At 57.3% G+C, this 20,518-nt stretch overlaps 1 protein-coding gene across 1 annotated transcript in view; it reads left to right on the top strand.

Moving 5' to 3' along the window:
* TBC1D22A (TBC1 domain family member 22A) overlaps positions 1-18,490 on the top strand; it is a gene marked incomplete at its 5' end in the record, with an annotated part of 424,244 nt that extends 405,754 nt beyond the window's left edge. Inside the window, 1 exon segment of the mRNA NM_001133321.1 lies at positions 17,895-18,490. Coding sequence (NP_001126793.1) covers positions 17,895-18,023 — 129 coding nt within the window. The 3' untranslated portion in view covers positions 18,024-18,490.
* Positions 18,491-20,518: the final 2,028 nt, after the last annotated feature.

Consider the following 20,518-nt stretch of genomic DNA (forward strand, 5'->3'; position numbering starts at 1 on the left):
GCCCAAGGTCCGGGATGCCAGAAACACAGCCCACACTGCTGCTCTTCCCCTCCCCACTCTCAGCGGCCCCCTCCTGGTGATTTCTGCTTTAGGAACAGAAGCAGCCTGGCAGACCCGGCCTTGTCCTCTGGCGTCTTCACTCGGGATTGCTGTGGGAAGAGCCTCTCTGCTGCCTTGTAGATAAGCACCTGACCGAGGGTGCCTCCTCTAGAAGTGGGCGTCCTTCCGCGCTGCCCACTGGGCGTTTCTTGAGCGGCGCCTCCAGGGATGACGTGGCCACAGCATCTTGGCCCCAAACACCACAAGGCAGGAAGTCTTCACTGGCTGAAACAGACGAAGGGCTGTGCCAGGATTTGCAGTGTCCTCTGTGTGTTGATCAGAAGTCTCAGCCGTGTGCCCAGGAATGAAATGGAAGGGCAGTGTGATGGGACGCTCTATGCCGAGCCCATGTTTTCAGCACTGAAAGGCGCTTTTCTCTTTAGAATTCCTTTTTTGGAAAAAAAAAAATGAAATGAATTATAAGGACAGTATACATCCCTGTGCCATGAGAGACTCCTCGGAAGGCAGATGTATTGAGGTGTCACCTTCCCAGGGCTATCCTCCCGGCAGGCTGGCCAGCTCCCGCAGCTGCCACCCTGTCCTGGCTGGCTGTCACTGTCTTTCTATTTTTAGCCCTGGTTTGGTCCAGAACTTGACAAGATTTTCAAACTAATAACTGGATTGCCAAAGAAATCGGCTGTCAGAGCCTGCACTCCGGGCTCCCAGGATGGTCTGGGAGGGGGAGAGAGGGAGGGAGGTGGGAGCCGCCCTGGGGATGCCCGGCCACTGTGGACCAGTGACCATGTTGGGCAGATGGTGGCATCATCACTGACACAACTCAAAAGCATGAGGGCCAGCGAGGACGCATGACACTTGACATCGCAGCACCCTGCACATGTCAGCAAAGGAAGCCTCTCTTCCCGGGCACCACGGCCGTTCTTCTGCAGGCTCCTGCGCTCACAAGACAGAGGATGGGCTGGGGCCAGCGCAGACCCCCACCCTGCACACATCAGCAAAGGAAGCCCCTCTTCCCGGACACCACGGCCATTCTCCTATGGGCTCCCGCGCTCACAAGACAGAGGATGGGCTGGGGCCAGTGCAGACTCCCACCCGAGTACCCACCCTCCAGGGCAGTGGTGTGGACGGGCGCAGCCTGACCTTTCTGTGTGGAGCTACCTTCTTGTCTTCTGTGTATCAAGTGGTGTTCTGTATTCTTTGATCTTCTAGTTAAAAGGGCGTTGAGTGTGATAGAAAGGTTAAAAATAAGGTACATAAGGATGAACTTTTCATAGGCAATTTTCCTACCAGGACCTCTACAGCCCTCCTACGTCTATGGCGTGTGCCCAGCATCGTGTTATGTGTGACACTGGGTTCATCAAGTGCCCCCCACTCAGCCCCTCCCCCTGCTGGCGAGCCCCCTCCCCAGATGGAGTTTCCTGTCCTCCCAGATGGCCGAAGGCAGGGCTTCTTATCTCTTGGAGAAGCTGGTCAGTGTTGACCGCCCACAAAAAACCCATACCCTACGGTTTCACAGGCTCTGCGGAAGGTGACAGGTAGTATCTGGGCTGGGACCAGTCAGAGCCTGGACTACCTGACAGCAGTCCAGGCTCCTGGCTTCCACGTGAAGATGTCATTCTAAGTTTCAGGGCCAAGTAGGGACACATTTAGTGGGGACAGCCCCTGTAACCCTCTCCGAGAGACGGTTGTATGGTGGTCAGGTCCAGCGGCTCGGGAGGGCAGCCCTGCTGGTGGGGGAGGCGGCAGCCCTGCCATGGGCCGGCTGCTTGACCCTGAGCTGTTACTAGGCTTCTTGAGCAGCCGTCTTCTCCCTCGGACATGGTGGGTATGGAGGATACCTCACAGTTGTCAGATCCATGCCTAGCTTGAGGCTGGCCAGAGTGAACACCAGGATGGGCAGCCTCACGGAGGCGACCAGAAGAGGGACCTGGGGCAGGCTGGGGAGGTGAGGGTGGGCCTGAGGCTGTCAGAACTCCCCTCCCCGCGCCCTTCCTCCTGTCCCCTCCTGGGGGTGTCCCTCTCTACCCTCACAGCACAGTCTCCCACCCCGGGCTGGGTCACACTGTCACCTGATGGATCCGTGTAAGTGCACTTTCCTGCGTGGCCATCCGGCAGCCCTCCTCTTCTCCAGCCCCTCAGCTGCTACCCGGGAGCCACTGCTGCCCGCGCTGACCACCCGATGCTCAGCAGGGTCTGCGTGCTGCACCCATTTGCCATCTCCTTCCCGTCGTCCTGGCCACAGCCCCATGGTCTTAAGTCTCATGAACCTTGGAGGCTTCCAGGGCACCGGCTGCTTGTGCATCAGCGTGGGTTGCACCTGGTACCATTCCCATCCAGAGGGACAGATGTCAGCACTGGGCCCTGTGGAGGGGCAGTGGCCAGGCACTGGGTGCCCCCGGTGTGCAGGCGATGCAGGATGCAGATCGGCCATCTGGGGATACGAGGCGCCTCCTGTAGGGGTGATTTGTCTCCTTGCAGTGCTCCTGTGTTGGCTCTTTTCACGTAGGAATTATTTCAGCATCTGGGAGAGCAGCATACAGAGTAACCCTGGCCCACGTGCTGTAGTCCACAGCTCCTCCCACCTGGAGAGAGAAACCACTCCGGGTGTGTGGAAGCCCCGTGGGACAGAGCTGCACTGTCCTACGCCTCTCAGCCACTTTCCCGATCTCTTTTTGGTGTTCGTGATTCAAGTTCGTGACTGCAGACTCTGATACCGCACACGTTATCTCTGATTATTTGGCGGCTTGGAACTTGTGTGTTTGTGGTGTGTGCACGTGTCCGTCTAGATGAACTGAAGCTGTGGCTGGGGTGTGCCGTAGGTGTCCTTGCTGCTGCACGGGCCGGGATGCGATTCTCCCACCTGGGCCTACGCATTCTGCACCTGGCCTCGCAGGACGGCGGGTGTGCTGTGGTGGCCCTTCCCACACCTGTATGTCCCACGGCTCCCCACTTCAGAGCATGCCATCGTGAGCTCTGTGTGGCCATGCAGTTGCCCTTTCTGGTTCTGGTTCCACAGCTCGCTGACCCTCACTCTGAGTCTGCTGGTGAGGCGGCGTGGCTCAGCTCCCAGCCTCAGCTTCCCTTCCCGAGGGCTGGGTAGGGCCGGTGCCCAGATGGTGGCACAGGACAGTGGAGCTCTGTCTGGAGGCCCAGCTGTGAGTTGGGGGCATCTATACAAGTCACACACCCTCCAAGCCCTCGTTCTTTCTTTACTGAGATGCCAGTTACCCCTGCCATGCTGGGTGTGAGGCAGGGGTAACTGGGGGACTCCAGGCAGGTGCTCGGTGGCTGGATGGGCGCCACGGCTCTTAACTGGGTCTTCCCCGTGCTGCCCGTCACCCTCCAGCCGGCAGGTGTGCCTGGGCTTCCTATCCGGCCATCCCTGCACCCCCACCCTTGCATCTGTGAGGGCGCGTCTCACCCAGCACCATGGCCTTCCAGGACGCTGCAGCTCCAGGAGTCAGGCTGAGGCTGTGGCTCGTGTGGGTTCTGCACCCAGCCCCTCCCTGACCTGGTGTCCAGTATGGCCTCGACCAGCACTCAGCGTTTGCATGCTTCTGCAGTTGACATACTAGAAACTTAGCAGAATCAGCTCTACATGATCCAGACACTTAAGCACATTGAGAGCTGCAACAACAAAGTGCTTAAGAAAGTCCCAGGTAGAGGAGTTTGTAAAGGAAGGTTCTTTAGCACTGTCATTCATCTTGGATGAGAGTGGAGCCCTTCTTCTTAGGAACACAAAAAAGGAAGAAAGGGGAGAGGAGAGGCAGTGAGGGTGGAGAGAGGCAGCAGTCCTGGGTGGGGGTCAGTGCCCCCCGCCCCCAATCTGAAAAACAAGCCCTGGGCTGCCCAGCCCTGACAGGTTCTTCACACATGGATCCCAGCCCACCCTCTGCACAACCCCGTAGGCAGGCCATGCCCGCCCTCCCAGTCCTGTGTGTGGGAGGAGGTCCGGGAGCCCAACTGCTGGACCCAGCATGGGGCCTCTGCTGTGTCCTGCTCGGGACCCCCTGCAGAGGACACACCACACAGCTCTGGTTTCCTTGGCCAGGTGGCCTGTCCTGTGGAAGGGACAGGGCAGCGGAGCCTCACATCCCAGAAAGATAGCACCATCAGTGTCACCCTCCTGCCTCAGCCAGGGGCACCTGCACAGGGTCCCGCAGCCACCAGCCAGGGCAGGACCTGCATCCAGAAAGGAAGCAAGGCAGGCACAGATCCCCTCCCCAGGCCACACACCACACACACACACACACACACACACACACACACACATACACACACCACAGTTACCACATAAATACTCAACATGCGCACTCACCATGTACACACACACACACCATGTATACAGATACTACACACACAACACACACCATGTACACACACAATGTACACACACACCACACACACCATGTATGCACACAGACACTAAACACAAAACACACCATGTATACCCACAGACAACATACACCGTGTATACACACACACTACACACACCACACACTCACCATGTATATGCACACAACACACATGTATACACACAGACACACCATGTACACACACCATGTGTTCACACACAGCACACACACTCATGTATACACACAGACACTCCACACACCACACTTCTCACCATGTATATACAGACACCATACAAACACACAGCATGTATACACACAGACACTCCACACACACACACACTCCACACACACCACACTCTCACCATGTATACACAGGCACCATACAAACCCACAGCATGTATACACACAGACACTCCACACACACACACTGCACACATACCACACTCTCACCATGTATACACAGGCACCATACAAACACACAGCATGTATACACACAGACACCACACACACCCATGTTTACACACGCAGCACACACACCATGTATACTCACATTACACACACCACACACACCACGTATACACACACACACAACACACACACCCCACACACACCACACACTCACCATGTATACACACACACAGCACAGTTATGTACACACATCACACTCACCATATATATACATGCTACACACACACTATACACATGCACATAGACACCCCATGCACCACACACCACATATACACACGCACACTACACAAACACTACACACACACACACATGCACCACACACTCACACAGACCCTACACTTGCACCACATACACCACACAGCACACACCCCCCACACACACACCACACACCACATACAGACATGACATCCTCATCACATAGTGCACCCACCATGCATACACACACCCTCCACACCACACACACGTGCCACACACACACGTGCCACATACACACCACAAAACTACACAGTACACATACAAACCATACAGGTGACACACACACCTCCCCCACACACTGCACACCATATACACACACACATGCGTCACACACCACACACACAGGACTGGCATGCACTCAGCGCGTGAGGTGGAGGAGGGTGGGGGAAGGGCAGGGGAGGCCGGGCCGCCCAACCCCTTCCTCAGTTTCCCTGCCGCTCCTTCCCCTTCACGCAGCCTGGGTTGTGCTTCCCGCGCAGACATTCAGTGCTGGGAATCAGGTGTGGACAGGACGTGGACACCGCCTGACTGAGGAGCCAGTGTGGGGTGGAGCTGGAGCACGTGGTCAGGATACAGGGTGGGTGCCCAGCAGGGTTCTTGGGTTCCATATGAGGGGCCCTCCTTTGCCGCTCACTGGGGATCCGGGGCCAGGCCCTGCCATCCCCCTGGAATCATGTGGCCCCTTGATCCTACCCGCCTGGGAGAAGGGAATGTCCGGGTCCTGGTCAGCGGGTGGAGGTCTTCACAGGGCCACCGGGAGCTGACGCAGCTGCAGCCCCAAGCACAGGGCCAGGGCATCTTGCAGGCCACGTGGACACCTGGGACCCGGGGCAGTGGGAGGTCCAAGCCTGTGCCTCCCCAGCCCCGTCTTCTCTGCCTCCCTCTGGACCACATGCTGGATTGAATATGAAAGTACAGGGGTCTTCACTGGAGCCGTGCCGTGACTCACTATTTTTAAATGTCTGAAATCTGAATCTTTGAATCATTTGCACCTTGACCTGTTCTCTCACTAATTCTTGCATGACACCTGACACGACCAAGCCACGGGGACTGAGATGGCAAAGGGAAGGAGTATCCCATGGGAAAACAATAAAAACAGGCAGGAGATCCCGGGTGGGGCAGTCCCTGGCACCCCATGCCCTCCCCCCGACTACCCTCCTCTTCAGGACCCGCAGGCGCTATGGGGCCCAGCAAGCCCCAGGATCCTCCTGGGCGGTCTTCACACCCTTCTGCAGTTTAGAAGGGACTCAAGGGGGCCTCGGCTGCTCCCTGGGCCTTTCTCAGTTCTAGAAAAACTGAGGTTTCCAGGGTGCTGGGAAGAAGAGGGGCAGCCCACCTGCCACAGCACATGCTGGTCAGGCCCTGCCTCCCAGCTGGCCCTGGGGACACCAGATGACCGTGGAGGTGTGTCTGGCCCTGCTGGGGAGGGAGCACTGCCAGGAGAAACCTCTAGAAGGAGACGGTGCCTGGATTGTCTTTTAGAAATTGAAATCATGTTTTCAATGCATGCCCTTGTGAAAAAAAAAAATGGAAAACAGAAATTGAAAGACGAGAACTGGAGGACAGCTGTTTCCCTCCCAGGCTGGCGACTGTTGGGGGCGGTCCACCTCCTGCCCGCCCTGCTGCCGTGCGTCTCTTGGTGTAGGGGGCACTGGGCTTCCCGCCTGGCTGCCACCTCTGCTCCTCAGTAACCTTCACACTCACAGGAGTTGCCAGCATCGTTATGTTTTTTTCAACACACTAGCAGAGTTGGCCTTTTTTCCCTCTCACCTGTTACTGTGAAAAAGTTTAAAATACAGAGAGGCAGAAAGCATCATTCAGGGACAACCACCTAGCTTTAACAGCTGGTAGCATTTGCTGTGTTTGTGTGAGGGACCTGGAGCAAGGGGCTGAGTGTCTCATCTTGGGTGCACACCTGGAAATGAGTGGCAGAGGCAGTGCCTGGACCCCGTGCGCCAGCCAGGCAGCTCCTGGGAAAGCCCTTATGCGCAAGTGTGTGCCATGGGCTTGTGGACCCGACAGTGTGAGCCTGAGCTCTCTAGCATCCGCGAATACCCAGGGGCCCTTCGAGCATCCTCAGCTGTTCCCCAGATGTCCCTGGGGATAACTGAGCCAGCCCCAGAGTGAGCTGCTGGCGCTTTTGCATTTTTTGGGGCGGCAGCAAGCCCTGCCTTGTGGCACCGCTGAGCATCTTTGCATTGTGTAAGGACCGCAGGGCCTCCTCGCTCTGGACACCTCTCCTGTTCCTGTATTTTGCCAGTTCCTTTAAGGATTTTGATCTGTTTGTCTCTTTCAAGAGCTCTTTCCATACTAATGCCAGCATTTCCTCCTTTCTAATAAAAATGACAAGTGTTTCTTCCGTTTTTTCATTTATCTTTTGCCTTTATGTATATATAAATATATGAGAGCTACCGTGTATTAGTTTTCATTCGAAAGGTTTGTTTTTTTTTTAAGGTTTTGTGTATTGAACTTGCCGGTCTTGTATTCCTCCCGGACTGAGAGTCATAGTTCGCAAGGCTTTCCCGCCTCTGAGGGGTGAAGGACTCAGCATGTTTCACCTGGTGCTCTCATGTTTTCACTTTGTGCGTTCAATCTCAGGTCCACGTGGCATTGACTGAGGCCCCCATGGAGTTGCCGTGGCGTGTGGTGTGAGGGGAGAGACGACTCTCACTTCTCCGGTACCCTTGACCGAGCCTCCTGCATAGCCCAGGGGCATGTAGCCATTGGCCTCGGCAGCTTCGAGGTTTTCTTTCTTCCTTTGGCTGTGAACAACAGTGCACGGATGAGCACCTTTCTACATTCATCTTCCCCCCAAGCCTCAAGATTGTCCTCCAGGCAGAGTCGGGGGAGTGGGACTGTGGACCCGGTGTAGGGACTTCCTCGTGGTCTTGGTATGTAGGCCCTCCCCTCGAGCAGGATTTAAAGCACACACAATGTGTCTGAAAGTTTCAGAATTACAGACCACACCATGCCCACACCCAACCTGCGAACCCCACCTCAGGCGGGAACCCTGCTCCCTAGAAATACCCTTTGGCCCTGGAGACCAAAGGAGACAGGGCAGGCGGAGCCGGGCCTGGGCCCGGTGGGCACTGACCAGGCAGGCGTGCCAGTGGCCAGGGTGGGCAGGTTAGCCTCCCCTGTGGTTCCTTTTCCAACAAGCACTCCCCCGCCCCCGGCCCCTGGCTGCCCCACCCAGACAGAGGGACAGGAGGACCATGGCCATCGGAGGCTTGGGAGGCCCACCCTGAGCAAACAGCCCCTCTTTCTGTGGCATCCAGGGCAGAGGCCATGGGTCCCCTCCCCTCCCCACGCCTGCACTCATTCTCATCCTCTCTGGGGACCCTGTTTGTCTTGCTTGCCCTCTCCCCATAATTCCTGCTCACAATAGTCTCTGAACCTTTAAACGCCATTCTTAGGAGGCTGAAACCAAAGGTCCCTGGTTGCAGTGTCGAGACAGGCAGGGCCTCCTGGAGCACAGGTGCATCTAAAGGTGGTAGGGTCGGTGTGTGGGATTCAGTCCTCGTGGAGTCTTGAAAGGTGACCTGGAGTTACACAGAAGGCAGACAGGTGAGGTTGCCGTGGTCGCTGTGGGAGCCTGAACAGCCAGGAGAGGCCAGAAGATAGGAGGGAAGGGCGGTGGAGGGAAGCAAGGAAAGCACAGGCCTCTGTGCAGGAGCCCGGGACAGGCACTGCCTCTGAGGGGTGGGCACAGCGTGGTGCTACTAGTGCCACCAGTGCCTGCATGCAGCCGGGGCTCGTGGCATCTGGATCTCAAGCCACCCGGTCCTGACACCTGCACCATGGGGGGGTTCATGAGCACTAGGATACCAAGAGCCCAGTGGGCCGCCTGTCCCAGGATAACTGCACACATCAGCACCAAGTTCATCATTAGGCTGTGAGCAGCTCACGGCCACCTTGGGAAGATGGCCTGACTTCTTTCCAGTGGCAACATCTCCAAGGCCCATGCTTTTCCTTGTACGAAGCAGCCATCACCGCGCCAGGTAACAGAGCTGAGCCCTGTGTCTCTGACGCTGCTGTGCGGAGGTCTGAGCCGGCTTCAGATGAACCCGAGGCCTCCGTGGGCTGCTCCAAGGGTGAGGCAAAGCTGGCCCAGCCACGTGAAGCTGCGTGTCACAGAGGGTGTGCACTGGAGCAGGAGCCCCTCCCCGCAGGCCGTTCTCATTTGTACAGGAAAAGCCACACACTCTGCCAGCTCCTTAGACACGGGCCGCTGTGGCCTCGGTCACCAGCTTGAAGTCCTGTTTGACAAGCCCAGTGTACTCTCAATGGGTCTTGTTAGGGAACTGATTTGGAGGCACTTGTCACTTATGCATGTCCAGGGCAGCCCCTGGTCACCTGAGTGTGAAGGACAGGCAGGACCTGGGGAGTGTCAGGTTGGGCTTCTCCTAGGGAGGTTTCTCGGCGAGGGTCCCAGCCTGCCTGGGGCATGGGATGGCCTGTGCCTTGGCATGGCCTGTGTGTCGGGTGCTGGGTCTCCGCTGCCTTTGCTGAGGAGACTGGTGGTCTCTCGGCCACAGAGCGTTCCTGGGCCTGTTTCCTAAGGCTGAATGTCAGTGTCGAGTCAGGAATTTCGCAGTCCAAATGGAGACACGGGAGGAAGGAAATGGCCTCATTCAGGAACTTGTAGTGGGCCAGGCACGATCTGTGCGTCTCCCGCAGCCTGAAGTTCACTGGGGTCCCTCGGCTGGCAGCACTGACAGCAGCGAACCTTTTTGCCATGATTTCATCTCAGCTGGTCCCGTTCCTTCATCTACACGCGTACTTCACGGGAGCGGATACTTCATGTTGAATATGGATTCAAACCCTGCAGCGCCTGCGCAGGAGGAATACAAATGCTCCACTGTCTGCGGAAAGGCCCGGGGGTTTGGGTAGGATCAACGACCTTTGACCTCTGTAATGTGTGGTCCATGGAGACTGTTGTCAGTTCGGGAGTAGGAGTGACAGGGGCCAGTGAGACCGAGAGGGGCCCATCCAGTGCTCACTCCAGCCTCTCCGCAGGGCAGGGCCTTTGTTCTGGTTCTAGCCTCAGGCCTCCTGTCCTCCTCCTGCTCTGTCAAGTGTGGCCGTCGTCCCCTGTGATTGCCAGAGCTCGTGATTGCCAGGGCCCTGTGGTGAGGAGGATGTGGCAGGGGTAGGGGAGTGACTCGTGTTTGCCCGTCCCACTCCGGGGGGTGTGCGGACCCTTTCAGCCCCCATGGCACCTGCGAGGGGCTCCTCTGTCACCTCCCAGGAGGTGCCTGCAACTCCTGCAGATAGAGGGCGGTGGTCATCATGAGTACGAAACGACAGGGCGAGTTTCTGGAGCTCTTTGCAGCAGCACGGGTATCACTGCCCCTCTCTCCTGGGGCATCGCCGTCGCCATCTCATAGACCAGGGACTCGGCCTCCAGGGACAGTGCGTGGAGAGCCGGCTCTAGCCTGCTGGGTTCTAGAGCAGGCATCTCGCCCTCCCTGCTGCCCCCGACAGTGGTATGGGGTATGGGACTGCAGTGTGGGTGCCACAGGGGTGCCGGGCTTGCTGCATGCCTCCTGGGACAAGTCGCCCAGCCTCTCTGCTCCTCATTTTCCTCAACTAAAAGACAGTGGGGTCGGGAGAAATGCCCGAGGGCCTCCTGCTGGGAAACGTCATGCTGCTGCCCTGCCCCCCAGACCCCGGGGGTCCTCAGCGACCTCCCCAGGTGGCACCAGGGCCTCCCCGCTGCAGACGGCCGGGCGCTCCGCAGCACCTGCTGTGGTTAGGGTTTCTCACCAGGCTGCGCAGGGGGAGTGTCAGGAGGCTGTGGAAAAGCAAATTAAACCAATTAACCCTGCTCCCCGCCTCGCATGTCACCATGGTGAGTCCTGTTTCATCTTTCTCGGTTATGGGAAGAAAATAACAAGAGTAGGCAAGTGGGCCTTTTAGCCCCATCGTGATTAATTTATTCATCTTTGCATGTTGGCAATTTGTAAACTTCTGATTTGAGTAGCTTTTAAGCAGACCTCTGTGTGCTCTCTGCTGTGCCCGGGAGCAGGTGTTGACGAGTTTTGCCACTGCACGCGCAGCCCTTCCTGCTGCCTGGGGGAGCCTTCCGGTACCTTCAGTGTGCACAGAGGGTCCAGGGGACGGAAGCACTGGTCAGTGCTGCCAGCAGACCCTGGCCTGGAGCAGGCGGAGGAGGGAGGCAGGATTTATACCTAGAACAGTGCTGGCCAGAAGGAATGTGTCGCCAGCCACATAGAAACGTAAAAACAGAGAAAGAGGCAGGTGTCATTAATTTTAATAAAATATTTAACCAGCACTCAAAATACTATCATTTGAACCTAGAATCAATATAAAAATTATAAAAGAAATAGTTTACATTCTTTTGTTCTTAATAAATATTCAAAGTCTAGAGTGCGTTCTGCGCAGACCCGCCCTGTTTCAGACGCACCACTCATGGCCCTTGAAGGCGAGGTCTGCGGCAGCCTGCATCCCGTGGGTTCCATTACGCTTCTCTGCACAGTGCTGGACACTGTCTCTTTTCTTGTTTATTTCTCCATCTGTTGCCTGACCTACTGGCACACACACTCACACATGTACGCCCTGCAGGGCTGTGGGCTGAGTGTCCTCAGTTCCTGGAGTGGGGCCCAGCATGGGGCAGCCCTGGGCATGTGGTCACCCAATGAACACCTGGAGTGCCTGTGAGAAGGTCTGGCACGAAGGGCCTGGACCTCAAGCCCATTTGCTGGAGGAGAGGGGCCGAGGTACAGGTGGGAGCTGGTGCTCCAGGTGCTCTGGCTGCAGTGTGGGGGATGCCCCATAGCACCAGGTGGGGCACTGTCCTGGCAGCTGCCCAGCCAGACAAGGAGGATCCAGCATGATCTCAGAGCAGACCCTACACTTCTTTTATTTTAAAAATTATGTTTAGTATACAGCTAATGCATGTTTATTTTGAAAAGATCAGAATTTATGCATAAGTAAAAAATCATCACGTTCTCTCCCAATGATGACCACGTTCGTCTTTGGCTGATGGTCCTTTTGGAGTTCTTCATGCAAATGCATGTCCTTGAATTTGCATATACACACAGAAAGGTAACACCCAGGTAACACCCAGGCATGTGCATAGCGGGGAACCTTCACGTGCCTGGCTCATCATGGGCACTGGAAGCCCCGTTGTGGAAGGTGTAACCAGCCATTCAAGCATTGCCAAAGGCACTTTGCACACATTCAACAACCCAACAAGGGAGTTATTATTGTCCCAGCTTTTTCACTCTAGCGGTTCAGCAAGTGGGAAGGAGTGGCACCCAGCAGCTTCTTTGCTCCCATATCTCGGCAAGTGGGAGGGAGGGTTACAGCTCTTTTACTCCTGCCGCCCACAGCTCAGCAAGCATTACAGCTCTTTTGCTCTCGCAGTTTGGCCAAGTTCTGGGTTCTTGTCCCACCACCAAGAGGAATAAGGTACGTGGACACCAGAGAGTAAGGCAGAGTAGAATTTTACTGAGGAACAGAAAGAAAGCTCTCAGCTGCAAGAAGAGACCTGAAAGCAGGGTAGCCATCTGTGAGGGTAAGTCCAGGGTTTTTATGGGCTTTGAATGGGGGCGTGCATGCTGATTGGTCCATGGGTGGGCTTGGAAAAAAGCACCATTCGATTGGATAAAGGGCATCATTCAGGAACCAATTGAAAGAGTGGGTAAGACGGGGATGGAAGTTCTCACCCCGGTCATGGACTGTATCCAGAACTGGCAGTTTGGTGTTCAGGCTCTAAAGTGTCCTTGACTTGAAGGTCAGGTTTCACAGGGGACCTGTCCCTGTCTGTCTAGGAACTTGTCTGTCTCCTGTTGCTATCACTATTATTATCCCATTTTACAGGTGAGGAAACTGAGGCACAGAGGGTTATGAGACTTACCAAGGGTTGTGGGGATATAGGGACACACAGACCTGTTGATGTAGTGGTGGAGATGCTGGGGAGAACAGCAGGGACACATCTGCAGTGCTCATGGAGTCAGGCAGCATTGGGGGCGGGCTCAGGCCCAGCACTCCCGCATCTAATCCAGTGATCTTGCTTCCCTCGCTGCTGCCCATTCTCACGTGAGCCTCAGCCCTGGGCCAGCCACGCAGAGCTCAGGGTCTCGAGGGAACCCAGGGTCTGCAGTCACCCCCCCACCCACCCACTGTTCTGGAGCCTGGGGCCCTAGGACATGGGCTTGTCACCGTCTCACCCTTCCTGGGAAGGCCTGGCATGCGGGGCAGGTCAGTGTCCTCCACAGATGGCGCTAGGATTCGTTTGACTCAGGAAAAATAAAACCCTTTTGGTAAGAAGTAGCCAAAGCCATGGCGATATCTGCTCTTCAGTGTCAGGAGCCTTGCTTGCTCTTCAGCATCGGGAGCCTTACCTGGTCTTTGGCATCTGGAGCCCCAGCATCGGGAGCCTCACCTGGTCTTCGGCATCGGGAGCCTCAGCATCGGGAACCTCACCTGGTCTTTGGCATCGGGAGCCTCACCTGTTGGAACCTGCCTGGGGCAGGAGTGAGCAGCATGGCGGCTTCTGTCTAAGTGTGGTCCACTGCTGTGTGGTCCATGGGGGGGAAGCTGTTGGAAACATCCCAGCTTGGCTTCCCACCTCCACCCTGTGTTCCACTCACTGAGGTTTTAGAGAGATGCCTTTGCCTGAACGGTGGTGTGTGAGTCAGGGCTCCACTTCTGCCTGGGTGGTGTGGGTAGGGCCAACCCCCCGACCCTCGCCGGCCCTCAACTTCAACGGCGGTTGCCTGGTGGAAAGCGTGAGCAACTCTATCCACTCTCATGATTCATGATGTGTCCGAGAGTGTCCAGGGCACACCCTGGTCACCCACCATCCTGAGGACCAACACATCCCTCTCCCCAGGCCCCACCTCCCAGGTCCCAGGTCAGTTGCTTGGGCCGGGGCCAGGACAATGGGGCATTTTTTTGAGCTCCTTGGGTGCTGATGGACATGTGGTCAGGCCTGAGAACCGTCAACCTCCAGACCATGCAGCGAGAGTCTGATTGTGTTGCTTTTGATCCCTCACTGACCACAGACCCCACAGCCTTTACAAAGGGCTCTTGCAGACACTCGGTGTCCACTGGAAGGATTCTCAGCACACAGGCTGATGGAGAAAGGCGGGGTGCACTGCACGCTGCCCTCTGGCTGTGGCTTTATTGAGATGGTGGTGCCCCGGGAACCGGGGTAGGGATGGATTGCAGAGACCTGACGCGACCTTGACTTCTACGGCATCAGTGTCGTCAGCAGAGTCTTCCTTTAACTTTTAGATCCACAGATGTGGCCATTAATTGTTTAGGGAAAAGTTAAGAATAAAAATGCAAGTGCCGTCTATAGTTTTCTGGGCCGGGCCCCAGGCAGGCCTCTCTCCACCTGCCCTCCTGGACAGGCAGCGCCGTCATTGCTGGGAGAGCCGTGTCCCTGAATGTGACGGAGAGATGGCTTCGCCCGTGGTGGCCCCTCCACCTGCCTGGTGTGGGTGATGCAGAACAGCTCTTGGCTAATAAATGTGCCGTGTTTCCCAGACAGGAGACAGCGTGGCCTAGTGCATAAATAAGACAAGCTTTTTTAAAAAAGAAATCTGTATTTAAGGACGTGTTTGGCTGTGTTCTTTGCCTCCCGTAAAGGTCACCCAGATAGATTTTTCCTTCTTTAGCATTGCAGGCTGCAAAGAACTGGGCATTTCTATTCTCCCTCCATCCAGTGAACCTGGGGGACTAAATTAGATTCTGAAATTGAGTGTGCAGTAGAGTCGGTGAGTTACCGTAATGGGAGGGTACTGCTTCTCACCTTGCAAGGAGCGAGGTCTTGATAATATGAAGCGAAGTGGATTAAAAATAAAACCAAAGGTATTTATTTATGACCTGCTCAGAATTGGATTGGCATCCGTGTAAGTTGCATCTAATGGTGAAAGACAGCAGATTGATGTTGATATGTCCCCAGGGACTTTTAGCCAGTGAAATTTGCTCCCTGAATTCAATTTAAAGGCCACCGAAAGTATCCAAAACGCGAAAGGAAATGGAATTGAGGAAGTAGGGGTGGAAGCCCAGCAACTGCGAAATAGCAATTGAAAGACAGTCCTGGTGTGTAACCCTCCTGATGCAGGACCAAAGAGAGGACAGTCCTGGTGTGTAACCCTCCTGATGCAGGACCAGAGAGAGGACGGTCCTGGTGTGTAACCCTCCTGATGTAGGAATGGAGAGAGGACAGTCCTGGTGCGTAACCCTCCTGATGTGAGAATGGAGAGAGGACGGTCCTGGTGTGTAACCCTCCTGATGTGGGAATGGAGAGAGGACAGTCCTGGTGTGTAACCCTCCTGATGCAGGACCAGAGAGAGGATGGTCCTGGTGTGTAACCCTCCTGATGCGGGAATGGAGAGAGGACGGTCCTGGTGTGTAACCCTCCTGATGCAGGACCAGAGAGAGGATGGTCCTGGTGTGTAACCCTCCTGATGCGGGAATGGAGAGAGGACAGTCCTGGTGTGTAACCCTCCTGATGCAGGACCAGAGAGAGGACGGTCCTGGTGTGTAACCCTCCTGATGCGGGAATGGAGAGAGGACGGTCCTGGTGTGTAACCCTCCTGATGCAGGACCAGAGAGAGGATGGTCCTGGTGTGTAACCCTCCTGATGTGGGAATGGAGAGAGGACGGTCCTGGTGTGTAACCCTCCTGATGCGGGGCTGGAGAGAGGACGGTCCTGGTGTGTAACCCTCCTGATGCGGGGCTGGAGAGAGGACGGTCCTGTGTGTAATCTTCCTGATTCGGGAATGGAGAGCGCAGCTCCGGGATGGCCGGGGCGGGGGGCTGCCTCAGTGAGGGTGGGGCAACACGCAGACTGCAGCCTCCGGCACAGCCAGGATGTGAGTCTGGGTCATCTGTCCAGGCTCTGTGCCTGCACAGCTCAGCTCATCCTGGCTGTGCCCATGCGAAGAGCTTGCCATCCTTATCTCCAGATGGAGAGTGTGGCTCGGAGAGCCAGGCCCACTGCCCAAGACCACCTGGACGGGAGACAGGATGTGAACTGCAGAGCCCAGCTACCCCTCATTGCCCTCCATGCCAGTCTTGCTGGGCTGTGTTTTCTCGAGGCAGGCGACATGGGCATCCTGAGCCTGTGGCCCTCCCTGTCCCTTGTCACCTGCTAGGAGTGGGGAAGGGCAGTTCCAGCACCCTCAGGACTCCTCAGCCGCCTTCCTGGATCCGGCTTCTGTTTGGGGTAGGGGGTAGGAGAAGCCAGGGAGCCTACAGGTGGCCCCCTGGGGGCAAATTCTCAAGGACCAGAGCCCGCAGGGACATCCGAGCAGTGTAGACCCCTCCCTCAGGGAGTCTGCCCAGCTTCGTGACAGAGCCTGGGCTTGGGCTGGCCCTGACCTGATGGTCCCGTTTCTCTTCTGAGAACCCCCACTGCAGGAGGCTGTCCTGGCCACTCAGCCCTCTCTGATCCCTACTTCTGCCAAGCCCCTTGTGTGCTGGGGTGCCCTGAGACCTGCCCTGTCCTTGGTGGGCCGCCAGCAGCTGTGGATGTAGGTGTGGTCACGTGGGAGGGCGGGCCTGTTGGGCAATGGTTGTGGGGGGTCCCCCGAGGACCTGTGCTTTTCCTTCACCATCATGGCCTCAGTGGACGTAGGTCAGTCTCCATCTCCTCAGTGTCCACATCCTGGCTTCCAGACCGTGAGCTCTGGGGACAGTCCCCCATGTGTCTTTTAGGGGTGAGACTCCGTACCCCCATAGCCCACCTGAGACACGGCCCAGCTGCAGGCCAGAGGAGCCCGCCCAGCACTCCCAGTGAGCCCAATGCACCTGCCCAGTGTGCCCGGTGGGCCCAGTGTGTCTACCTAGCACTCCCAGTGAGCCAGTGTACCTACCCAGAGTGCCCAGTGAGTCCTGTGTGCCCACCCAGTGTGCCCACCCAGCATGTCCAGTGAGCCTGGTGTGTCCACCCAGCATGCCCAGTGAGCCCACTGTGTGCCCACCCAGTGCTGGCTGTACTGCTGGCCGTATGTGCGTTTTCCCAGTCTGTCCAGCAGCCCTGACAGGCTGGCAACGGTGGCCCCATTTTGCAGAGGAGGAAGCTGGGCCTCCGGGTGGAGTCATTGTCCTAGGGCAGCAGGTTGGACCTGGACCTGAAGCTGGGTTTGGTGGAGCCCCGCACCCTAACCCGCTGGTGTGAGGCAGGCATGGAGCAGGGGCCAGTTGGCGCTTTGCTGTGCTCCTGGGCTCCTGGGGTGGGCCTGAGACGGCTCCGTTCTGTGATCCCCACATGTGTGGGCTTCACCTGCCGACGGTGCTGGTGCCCGGAGGGGTCTCCTGATGCACAGAAATCTGTGCTTAGTGGCGGTTCCAGGGGTGCTGCAGTACTTCTTGGGCTGATACAGGCTTTGAGGGAGTGGGAAGCTCCTGGCAGAGGCTGGAAAGCTGCAGCAGGGCCCCAAGAGCTGGGTCTCCCCCTGAGGGGCAGGGGATTCAGTTAAATGAACCTCTGGGCGGCCCCTGCCACGACATCTCAGATGCCAGACTTGGAGCTGCGCAGTGGGCCTCCCGCCTGGCTGCTGGGATGGGGCGGGGGCTGTGGGGCGAGGCCTGGGGCCCTGCTGGGGCTGAGCAGGGAGCAGCTGCCGGCTGGGTGAGTTTTCCTGGGTCACCCACCCTCCACTGTGGGTCACCTCCTCTGACCTGGGCTTGTGTCTTTCTCTCCAGTTTTCTGGGGTCACCCGCCCTCCACTGTGGGTCACTTCCTCTGACCTGGGCTTGTCTCTTTCTCCCCAGGAGCTGCTGCTCTTCCTCCAGAACCTGCCCACAGCCCACTGGGATGATGAGGACATCAGCCTGTTGCTGGCCGAGGCCTACCGCCTCAAGTTTGCCTTCGCCGACGCCCCCAATCACTACAAGAAATGAGCCCAGGCCCACCTGCAGCTGGCCTCACTGTCCCGGGTGGCGCGCCCCACCTGCCTGGCTGGTGATAGGCCCCTGTGAGCTGGTCCCGGGCTGCTAAAAGGCCTTGCGAGGTGGCCCCACCCTCCAGGGGAGCTGGCGAAGATGGGCCCCAGACCTGGTCTAGGACTGACAAAGACAGGGACAGCCTCTGTTTTCTGAGATACCAAAGAGAGCCAGGGGAGGGCCCCGGCTTCGGCGGCCAGAGGCAGGTCAGGGGTCCCCTCTCCCTCTCCCTGCAGTGTCCTTGCCAAATGACTGCCTCCTGCCGCCCCTAGTCTGGGGCAGCCTAGGAGGCCGACCCTCTTGAGAGTCCTGCTGTCTGGGTGCCAGGGCCGGAATGAGGTAGTGGCCATCTCATACCTACTCTGAAATGCAAAACTTCTATTCTGTTGAGTGAAAGAATAAAATGTAGACAAAATCTAGACCGAGACATTGCGCTGACCCGGGGTCTCCGTGCCGTGAGGTCCCCTCGCAGCCGTATTTCACTGCTGCTGGCCCTTTCCCTCCGTGTGTTTTCCTGCTTGCTTGGTTTAAACGTGGCTGGGAAGCTGAAGGCCGGAGTCCGAGCCGTGAGCCCGCCGAGTGCCTGGGAGGCCATGGGACCAAAGGCTGGGAGCAGAGGGAGGCCTTGTCATGGCCTTACTTTCCACCTCGAACCTCTTTTACAAGAGAGAACCCCCCACCTCCCTGAGGTCCAGAGCCAAGTGGCCCCGCCATGCAGGTAGGCGCTGGCCTCAGCCAGAGCCCCTGGAGGCCCACCCAGGCTGTCGGGCCATGCTGGGCTGGCAGACAGGCAGGGGGTCGCGGCCCTGTCATCAAAGCCCTGAACCACAGTGCTCTTCTCACCGCAGCCTGGAAGCGGAATGAGCTTTTGGAGGCTTCCTGGGACTTGCTGTCCTTGTCCAGATCTGCCAGGTGTGGGGGAGGTGTGACTGGTTCCGTCATGGACCAGTTCCTCTGTGGACCGGTTCCTCCGTGGACCAGTTCCCGCCGTGGACTGGTTCCACCGTGGACCAGTTCTGCCCTGGACCGGTTCCGCCATGGACCGGTTCTGCCGTGGACTGGTTCCCGCTGTGAACTGGTTCCTTGGGGCTCTAAGTGCGGAAGGGCCCAGACCTGGTCCCTGCCCAGCGCCCTGCTAGGGCTGTGTCCGTGGCTCCAGGGGCCTTGGGACTGGCTTCCCAGCATTCCCTCGGTGTGTCACAGGCTGCGTGGCCCCTGGAATGTGGGCAGGGCCACAGCCACAGTCTGTCTGATCCCTGAGCCCAGGACAGGCTCATGTCCTCAGCGACCCACTGGGTGACTGACTGCTCAGACTCTCCTCTGTCCCTCAGGAGCAGCCGTGTCCTCTCCCAGGCCCTGGGACACTGCCGGAGACTGTGGGACATACAGGCATAAGTGATGTGTGTGTTTCTGCTTCTGTTTTAAAAATCCAGGGTCATTACACACAGCATGGAAATTAGCACAAAATGCTGTGCAAACGTCAGATGCTCCCAGACCAGCAAAGGGATGGGCTTCCTTCAGATCAGATGCGGGCACGCCTTACCCCTGCCTTCCCTGTCCCCACCCCAGCGTCAGGGGTTCCTCAGACCAGCCATGCCTCCTCCTCTTGCCGCCTCCCTTTCTAGATGGGGAGGGGATTCCGTCACTAGAAGAGCCGCCCTATGGCCGTGTGCAGGAAGCCCCATGTCGCTTTGCCGAGATCAGCCCTGGGAGGATCCCCTTCTCTAGCTCAGATCATGCTGTGTGGCCAGAAGGCTGCGGACACAACTGACCTGCTTCTTGAGGTGGTTTATGTTTTAAACAGGAAGCTCCACGGAGTTTAGCCCTGTGCGCATTTCCTCATATACGTAAACGCCAAGACTGAATGTGAGGGGTGTTGGCCACGGGCCTTGAGTCTGAGCAGATCCATCTGGAATGATTGGGGTGTGCTGTCTGGATGTGATGTGCTAAAAACACGGAATAAAGATCAGTGACAAAGCCGCAGCCTTGGCCTGTGATTCGAGGACTTGCCCATCGAGGACACGGGCACCCTGGCCCAGCCCTGCCGAGGGTCTGAGCTCGGGGCCATTGCAGCGCACCAGCGTGGGCACGGCAGCACCCGTGGTCTTGCTGCCACCCGCAGGACCTCTCAGGGAGATGGGGCTGCAACTGCGCAGGTGGTGCAGGGATGCCACTTGCCCGGGTGGGGCAAGACTCAGAAACTAGTCTGACCCCTGAAGCCTGGCTCTGCACTGGCTGGAACACGGGAGTGTGGGGTCCAGGCTGGCCCCTGCCAGGCTCCTGAACAAGGGACCTCCCCTTGGGCCACATCTGTCAAGCACCTGCTATGAAAAGGACTGTTTCGGAGTAGGCACCAGGGTCTGGGGTCTACCCCCGCCTCTCCTGGGGTACACTTGCCTCACCCCCACCCACACACTGAAACACCCTCCTTGCCCTGTGTTACTGAAACAAGA

The sequence above is a fragment of the Pongo abelii genome, chromosome 23, assembly GCF_028885655.2.
Source record: "Pongo abelii isolate AG06213 chromosome 23, NHGRI_mPonAbe1-v2.0_pri, whole genome shotgun sequence".
Classification (NCBI taxonomy): domain Eukaryota; kingdom Metazoa; phylum Chordata; class Mammalia; order Primates; family Hominidae; genus Pongo; species Pongo abelii.